Source organism: Protopterus annectens, chromosome 10.part0, assembly GCF_019279795.1.
Source record: "Protopterus annectens isolate FY-2018-M chromosome 10.part0, PAN1.0, whole genome shotgun sequence".
NCBI classification, from domain to species: Eukaryota; Metazoa; Chordata; order Ceratodontiformes; family Protopteridae; genus Protopterus; species Protopterus annectens.
The window spans coordinates 1,767,515,333-1,767,524,129 of record NC_056744.1 but is presented as its reverse complement, the minus strand read 5'-3'; the positions used below and the strand labels follow the sequence as shown (position 1 = coordinate 1,767,524,129).

General features: G+C 42.3%; 1 protein-coding gene across 1 annotated transcript in view; it reads right to left on the bottom strand.

Annotated features, from left to right (window-relative positions):
* LOC122814481 (myb-like protein X) overlaps nucleotides 1-8,517 on the bottom strand; it is a 79,944-nt gene extending 71,427 nt beyond the window's left edge. The window contains exon 1 of the mRNA XM_044087058.1: nucleotides 8,430-8,517. Within this exon, the coding sequence (XP_043942993.1) occupies nucleotides 8,430-8,517 (88 nt within the window). The remainder of the gene's footprint in view (nucleotides 1-8,429) is intronic.
* Nucleotides 8,518-8,797: the final 280 nt, after the last annotated feature.

Below are 8,797 nucleotides of genomic sequence, written 5' to 3'. Positions count from 1 at the left end.
GGTGGGATCTAGTGTGTTATCCCCTCTTGTGGGAGTGGTGACTAGTTGTTCCATAGCATTTGAGTTTATAAATTCCAGGAACCTTTGGGCTAAGGTGCTGTGGCTTGAGTAATGCTCCCAGTCTATGTTTGGGTAGTTGAAGTCGCCCAATATAATGGTGTTCGGAGAGATCTTATTCTTTTGCTGAATCATATCCTTCGAGTCTGCAACATGTATAACCACCAGCTGATGGCAGCTTTTATTGGTGTATCCCGGGTCCGTTATGCCTAGTCCTCTATTCTCAAACTCTTTCATCAGAACTTTCCATGCCATTCCATGTTTTTTCTCCATCCCACAAATATGCCCTCATTGTTTGTTTTATCTTTTTTAAGTATATTGCCTGTGGGAACATCCAGAAGGCCTGTCTCAGGTATAGCAGCTGGGGATCCTCTGGTCTAGTTTAATTCCCTTTCATTTTTTTCTTTGTGCTTTCCTCTTGTTATGTAGCTCAGGGTGTAAGCTCAACTTCACTGTTTTACATAGCCATAATACTAGATGTTTTATTCTTCTGTTCCACATACTCTGTATTCTCAATTATCCATATTTAATGCTAAGGCTTTAATTTTGCACTCATTTACTGTGTATCCTGAAGCTTCTCCAAATTCCCTCATTATGCTGTAACACCCCCAGATTGTCATCTGTCTTATCCAGAGTAAGAAGAATCTCACCTGTGCATAGCATTATCTTCTTCTGTTCCCCTGCCTGTTTATGCCCTCTTACAGTTGAGGCCCTTATAATGATAACCAGAGATTCCAAGTTGACTGCAAATACTAAGGGAGTGAGGGGGCACCCCTACCTTATCCTTGTCTCTATTTTTATTTCTCTTAACTGTCTTACTGGTATCTTCACTCTAACCTTCACATCCATATATAGCCTTTCCAGCAGTTGTACCCTGTCTGATGGGAAGCCCCCCACTCTAAAAGACTAATCATATATCCAACTAACTCTACTGAATGCTTTTTCAACATCCAATCACAATATCACAAGATCTGAAGGTATCTTTTATGTCCATTCCTCCACTGATGGATCTCAGATTCAACCTTGAATCTAACTCCAGATGTTTTTTCAAACTTAGGATCTGTAGCTCAGTCTCCTCCCCATACCCAGAATCACCCCCTGTCCCAGCATTACCCCTGATTTCATTTACCACATGATTCATTCTGTCAAGCTTCTATACAGTTGGTTATTTTATATTTCTTGTTATTTTACATCTTTAGATACTTTTCCTGGTCTATTACTCTCTTTAGCTACTAAGTTCCTTCCCTTTCCCATCTTTATCTATAAACAAAAAAAATTTTACATCAATCTCACCTTTCATGTTGTAATCATTTTTACCATTGCTTTTGGTGTTTTTCTGTGATTCCCTTTTCTCCTTGCAGGGACTATTTCGGACAAGCAATCAGGTTTTAAGAAATGGGTGGATTGTAGTCCTATTCCAATTTATAGTGTGTATATTGTTTGGGGACAGCTCATGTAGAGGAGTATTGCTCTATATTCATGGTATTAGCTCATTGGGCTTGATTCAATGATGTAACAAGCTTTTTCTCAAGGGCCTCATCTCTTCTGACTCCTCAGAATCTGCATGTGGAGTTTTGTCATCAAGCAAGATGTCCTTGGATAAACAGAAGGGGGACAGGCCTAAAAGATGGGCAAGAAGATGACAAAGCTATCTCCTGATTTCTCTCCATTGTCTGTTTTATCTTTGGCTCCAATGGCAAAATTTCCAAGCTTTAAGATCCTACTAATCTTTCAGATCCAACTGCAGTATGCTCCAAGATAACCCCCATACTAGAGAAGAGATTTTCCCCAGATCCAATCTCTCCTAGGCTGTGATCATCCTTTCTACAGAAGAGATCCTTACAGAGATCCTTGAGGCAACATCCCAGATCATCATCATTGGAGTCTATCAGGCCTACCAGAAACTTGACAGAAGCAGATGTGCATAGAATTATGAGGAATTTCTCAGGACCTATATTCAGAAAAAGTTCTTCAGGCTTTGTTTCCCAGGAAACCTGTTAGCTTTGCACCATCTCCCTAACCTATGATTACTCCTACCCTGATCTGACCTCTAGGTTTGGGGATGTTGGAGCTGAGTTCCTCTGGACTGTCCATGTCAGATCAGAGATTGTGGTCATCCTCAACTCTAGCATCACCTCTGATCCAAACAACTGCCATTTCTTTGGAGCTGGAAGGATCTTGGAGATAAAGCTTCGGTGTCAAGTCTGGAGATAAGAGTTCTGCGCCAAAGCTCTCAGAGCCATTTTTTCTCCTCAGAGATTCAGCATTAGATAGCTCAGCTGTGATTTGTCTTGTTGCAGTTTCATGGTCACGCACTTAGTCATAGTGGTGTGACAGCTTAAACTCTTACTGCAGTGATCATGGGGTTCCCCTCAGCTTTTGCCTTAGAGGCAGTGGAGTGGGTCCTCTTGGTCCCAGCTACTCTGCAACTGACAGCCCTGGGTCCTGATCCTGCACAGTCTATCCTACTGGAACAGGCAGTTAAAACTAGTCTTAAGACAATTCTCATTCAGACATCCTCTCAGACTTCTGAGTCCTCTCCAGACCTTCCCCATCTGCAGAGGCTCCTCAGAAGCATAATTCCAAAAGAAGACACATTGACTCCACCAAGAGTCCTTGACAGATGACACAGATTTTGATGAAAGGGAGGGTTTCCCCAGATAAACCCTGGGGGATGTGTCATGTATGTAGATCCTCAAGTTTAGATGACAGAAAGAAGGTTGATCTTCTGAAGCCTGTTCTCAGGAGGAATCCATGTTCCTTAGGCTTTTCATTCCAGCTCAACTATTCCATGGGTGGTCCCCCAGCTGATGAGATGGTGGATTTAGTCTTTCACCGTGCATGGAAGGAAACAGAAATCACAGCACCAATCCCCAGAAAACCAGACAACTATCTTGTTGCCCCAGTGAACTATATCACTGGACCTAGCGCCTGGCAGTAGATGCCATGGGTGTGGTAGCTGCCACTAGGAAGGAAGCCTCATAAGAAAGCTCTTATGTTAATCCCCCTAACAGAGTCCATGTTTTGGACAGATTTGGGAAGTGTGTTTATGCTTCACCTACTTTGCACTAAGGTCACTGAATTACTTGGCATACATGACTAGGTTTCAAAGGGACTTGATCAAGGAGTCTTCCAAGTCTCTTTCTGGGTCCATGTCTGTTAAAGGAAGGAAAATAGTGGATTCACAGCTAGCCATGCTTCAGTTCCTGTTGAATGTCTCCATGTGTCATGTATCCACTGCAACAGAAGGTGTTTTGAGAGCTGCAGGAGCAGGAATTGCAGTAAGGTGGCATACCTGGATGTGTTTGTGTGACTTTGTAGAGCCTTTTAGGACATTTTTTATCAATGCCAGGTTTGATGGCCCGAGTTTTTATGGCCTAAGGTCAAAGACACACTCTCCAGAAATTAGCAGGATGGGAAAACTCTTCGTACCTTAGGCATATGTTTTTTTAACCCCCCCCTCCCCGAGGACCTTTCCTAGAAACCAATAGGGGGTAAGAAACTGTGGGTTAGGAAGTCCCAAGGATTTCTTCAGGATTTTTTTGGAGATAGGTCTCCCTGAGGCAGAGGGAGGTATTCTAATATTAGAAACAGTCCTCATGGCAGAGAGGCCCAGAGAATCAAGGCTTCTGAGATTCTTTGTCTGAGAGGCCCTTTTAGTGCTCCTAAATGTTTGCCCACCTGCTGTACTCTGAAGGCAGTCATGTAAGAGTACAGACAATAATTTCCAGAGATTACTTCATCCCCTTGCTCTGTCCACCCTTTCTATGAAAGAAACTTCCACATGTTCCACCATCTCAAAGAAAAGCAGCAGCATTAGAAATAAACAAGCTGCTAGACAAGGGAGTCATCTAAGAGGTCCCACCAGACCACCTAGAGTTCAGAACATATTCCAAATTTTTAGTTCCAAAAAAAGAATGGGGACCTGAGACCAATTCCTGACCTCAGTCACTTGAACCAATATGTCAGACACACAAACTTCTGGATGGTCACAGTATTCAGTCTATCCTCCCCTTTCTGAAGAAAGACAGCTGACTGTACCTAATATATCTTCAAGACGTATACTATTACATCAGAATTAACAGCCACTGAAGGAGATTCCTTCACTACCATCTGGGAGCCAGTAATTTTTAGTTCAGAGACCTGCCATTTGGTCTCAAAACAGCACCTTGGGTGTTCATCAAATGTATGGCACTGGTTGCAGCTCATCTTTGACTGTAAGGATACCTCATGTCTATCTAGATGATTGGCTCCTTACTGATTCTACCCGACCACTGTTAGCCCAGGCTAGAAACTATTTGCTTCAGCTATGCTTCAGCCTGGGAATTACAGTGAACCAGGACAAATCTCAGCTTTCCCAAGTACAGGTTCTGGAGTTCATAGGAGCCACTTGGACATGACCAATCAAACTGCAAAGTTACCAGAGAACAGGATACTCATTCTAAGAAATCAGGCTCGGCAACTTCTTTCCTGTCAGACTCCACATGCCAGATTAGTCCTTCAGCTTCTGGGATCAAAGGCATCCCCCAGTTCTTTTGTCCCCTTAGTAAGGTATTATATGAGACTATTACAGTGGAGACATGTGGTTCAATGATCCATTAGATCCTAATCCATGACTTTTCCAATCCCCTTAACAAGGATCTGCAGAAATCATGTAACTTGGTGGACTCAAGTCTCCAGTGGTGTTTCATGGCTGCCCCTTTTTCCCTCACTCTTCCACACCCACAGTGACCACAGATGCTTCCCAGCAAGGGTGGGAGGGCATTACCTGGGAAAGATAGTCCAAGGCATGTGGACCACATCAGAAGACAAACTTCAAATTAATGTCTTAAGGATGAGCTCAGTCCTCCTAACTTTGAAGGCCTTTAAGAATGTCCTTCCTCTGGGGTGATTTTGATCCAGACCAACAATATGTCAGTAGTCTGATTCATCAAGAAACAAGGAGGAACACACTCCTACCTCTCTTTGTTGAGAAGCGGTGAGTGTGGCAGTGGGTGACATGTTTCCAACTGCTATCTGATAGTAATGCAAATACTAGGGAAGGTTAAAATTCTAGTGGACAAGTTGAGCAGATTTATTGTGCTTCCTTACTTGTGATTTCTGCATTCAACAGTGGTGACACAAATGTTTTGTTGCTGTTGTGCCAGCTATGTAATGATCTTTTTGCTTCTCCTATCAACTCCAAATGCAGCAGGTTCATTGCTCTAACCTCCCCCCCCCCCCCCAGGGGTGGAGTACCTGAGAGACACTGTGATCCATAGTCAGCCCTTTGGTTTTCTATATGCCTTCCCCACCAACTCCCCCTAATTCCAAACTTTGTGTAGAAAGCATTGCAATAGAAGATTATGGTCATCCTCATTGCCCTTCTTTGACCTCAACAAGTGTGGTTTCCCTTCCTTTGGAATCATTTAATTCATCCTCTTTGGATGCTAGATCTGAATCCATATATCATCTACAATGCCTCATCCTGACATCAGAGCCCTAAAACTTACTGCATGGTTTCTTCTCTTCCAAAGATGGCTTGTAAGTACAGGCTTTTATCCCAAGTGTCTATATTCACACTTCTCAAAAACCATCCACTATGAAAGTTTACAAAAGTAAATGGTATGCATTTTCCATTTGGGCTTCAAAGAGAAACTTAGAACCCTTTTCATTTCTTAAACCATCAGTATACTATTTCTTGCCTCCATTTTCCATGATGGTGCTATTTATTCAACTATCAAGGCTCAGATGGCAGTGATCTCAAGCTTTTATACTGAACAGAATCACTTTTCCTTAACTTCACTTAAACTGTAAAAGCTTGCCTGAAAGCTACTTTTCTTAGACCACCAAGTCAAGGGTCCTACTTCCGTTTGACACAAGACTGTCTTGCCATAAGCCTTGACCAAAGCTTGTTTTGAACCTGCTGCCAAGGTGGACTTAAATTTTATTTATTTATTTTTTTTAAAACCCTTTTCCTGGTAGCAATTATTTCAGCTACAAGGGTGTCAGAGCTCCAAGCCGTGCCTTGCCAACCTCCCTATATATTATCTTCCACAGGGGCAAGGCTTCTTTACACACTAACCCCTCCTTTTTGCCTAAAATAGCTTCACAGATTTCATTCAACCAAAGTATTAATCTAGTGGTCTTTTTCACAATTTTTTCAAATACAGGAGAATACACTGTCCATTTATTGTATATGCACAGACAATTTCATTTCAACCTTCATTTAACAAAACCTTTTAGGAGGTCAGATCAATTGTTTCATGTTCTAAAGCTAAGATGGGCCAAGCCATGTCAAAGGTTACTTCAGTTACATGATTGCCTGGCTGTAACTCCCATGTATATAAGCAAAAGGGTTTGGCCTTCACTAGACCACATAAAGCACACTCAACAACAGCTGCTTCCACTTCTTCAGACTTCTTTCTAGGGCCTCAGTTGATGACATTTGTGCTGTTGCTATCTGCTCTAATGTTCATACTTTCATTTCTCATTACAAGTTGTATGTGCTTTCCAGAGGTAGGCAGATTTCAGTTTTGACATCCTCAAGATCATCCACAGCTTCCAGTTTAGTCATCCTCTAAAACATCTGTGGAACTAAGCAGCAGGGGACACTGTCCCATCAGTTGAGGAATGGATAGAAAAGATGGCATCAGACACAAAAATTCTGTCCTCAACTCCCCTACCCCTCCTTCATCTCATGGAAATATTTTCTTCCTTTGGCTTCTGGTATAACTGTATGAGTTGTCACTGTTACACGTATGGTATAACTGTATGGGTTGCCACTGGTACACATATGGTATAACTGTATGGATTACCACTGGTATACTTTTGGTATAACTGTACAGGTTGCCACTGGTACACTTCTGGTATAACTGTATGAGTTGCCACTGGTACACCTATGGTATAACTGTATGGGTTGCCACTGGTACATGTATTGTATAACTGTATGGGTTACCACTGGTACATGTCTGGTATAACGTGGGTTACCACTGGTACACGTCTAGTATAACTGTACAGGTTGTCACTGGTACACTTCTGTATAACTGTAGGGGTTACCATTGTTACACTTCTGGTATAACTGTATGGGTTACCATTGGTACACTTCTGGTATAACTGTATGGGTTACCCCTGGTACATTTCTGGTATAACTGTACGGGTTGCCACTGGTACACCTCTGGTGTAACTGTACGGGTTGCTACTGGTACACTTCTGGTATAACTGTACAGGTTGTCACTGGTACACTTCTGTATAACTAGATGGGTTACCATTGGTACACTTCTGGTATAACTGTATGTGTTACCATTGGTACACTTCTGGTATAACTGTATGGATTGCCCTTGATACAGCATTACATACTTTTGCAGTCTCAGTGCAGATTTTCTTTTGCTCTGTCATGTAGTCTTCTGGTAATATCTGTGTTTAATTTATGTTATGCTTCTTGCAGGATTTGAGGGCAAACTTAATCTGATGTAATGCTGGGGTCAGAAGAAGATTGTGTATAAGGGGAGAAGCCTGATCTATGTATCCTAAGTCTGAAAAAAAAAGTCTGAGGTTGGATCCGAGTTTTAATTTTCTCATCCCTGCAACATCATTCTAGTCTCTTTTCTCTCTGTACTAAGGTCAGCTGTTCCTGAGTCAGTTCTATGTCTGTTAGCTCTTCTATCTTAGCTCTCCTACTTACCTGAGTCTGATCTATGTCTGTCAGCTCTTCTATCATAGCTCTCCTACTTACCTGAGTCTGTTCTATCTGTCAGCTCTTCTATCATAGCTCTCCTACTTACCTGAGTCTGTTCTATTTCTGTCAGCTCTTCTGTCATAGCTCTCCTACTTACCTGAGTCTGTTCTATGTCTGTCAGCTCTTCTATCTTAGCTCTCCTAATTACCTGAGCCTGTTCTATGTCTGTCAGCTCTTCTGTCATAGCTCTCCTACTTACCTGAGTCTGTTCTATGTCTGTCAGCTCTTCTATCATAGCTCTCCTACTTACCTGAGTCTGTTCTATGTCTGTCAGCTCTTCTATCATAGCTCTCCTACTTACCTGAGTCTGTTCTATGTCTGTCAGCTCTTCTATCTTAGCTCTCCTACTTACCTGAGTCTGTTCTGTGTCTGTCAGCTCTTCTATCACAGCTCTCCTACTTACCTGAGTCTGTTCTATGTCTGTCAGCTCTTCTATCATAGCTCTCCTACTTACCTGAGTCAGTTCTATGTCTGTCAGCTCTTCTATCATAGCTCTCCTACTTACCTGAGTCTGTTCATCTGTCAGCTCTTCTATCATAGCTCTCCTACTTACCTGAGTCAGTTCTATGTCTGTCAGCTCTTCTATCATAGCTCTCCTACTTACCTGAGTCTGTTCTATGTCTGTCAACTCTTCTATCATAGCTGTCCTACTTACCTGAGTCTGTTCTATGTTCGGTCAGCTCTTCTGTCATAGCTCTCCTACTTACCTGAGCCTGTTCTATGTCTCTCAGCTCTTCTATCATAACTCTCCTACTTACCTGAGTCTGTTCTATGTCTGTCAGCTCTTCTATCATAGCTCTCCTACTTACCTGAGTCTGTTCTATGTCTGTCAGCTCTTCTATCATAGCTCTCCTACTTACCTGAGTCTGTTCTATGTCTGTCAGCTCTTCTGTCATAGCTCTCCTACTTACCTGAGTCTGTTCTATGTCTGTCAGCTCTTCTATTGTAGCTGTCCTACTTTCCTGAGTCTGTTCTATGTCTGTTAGCTCTTTTACCTTAGCTCTCCTACTTACCTGAGTCTGT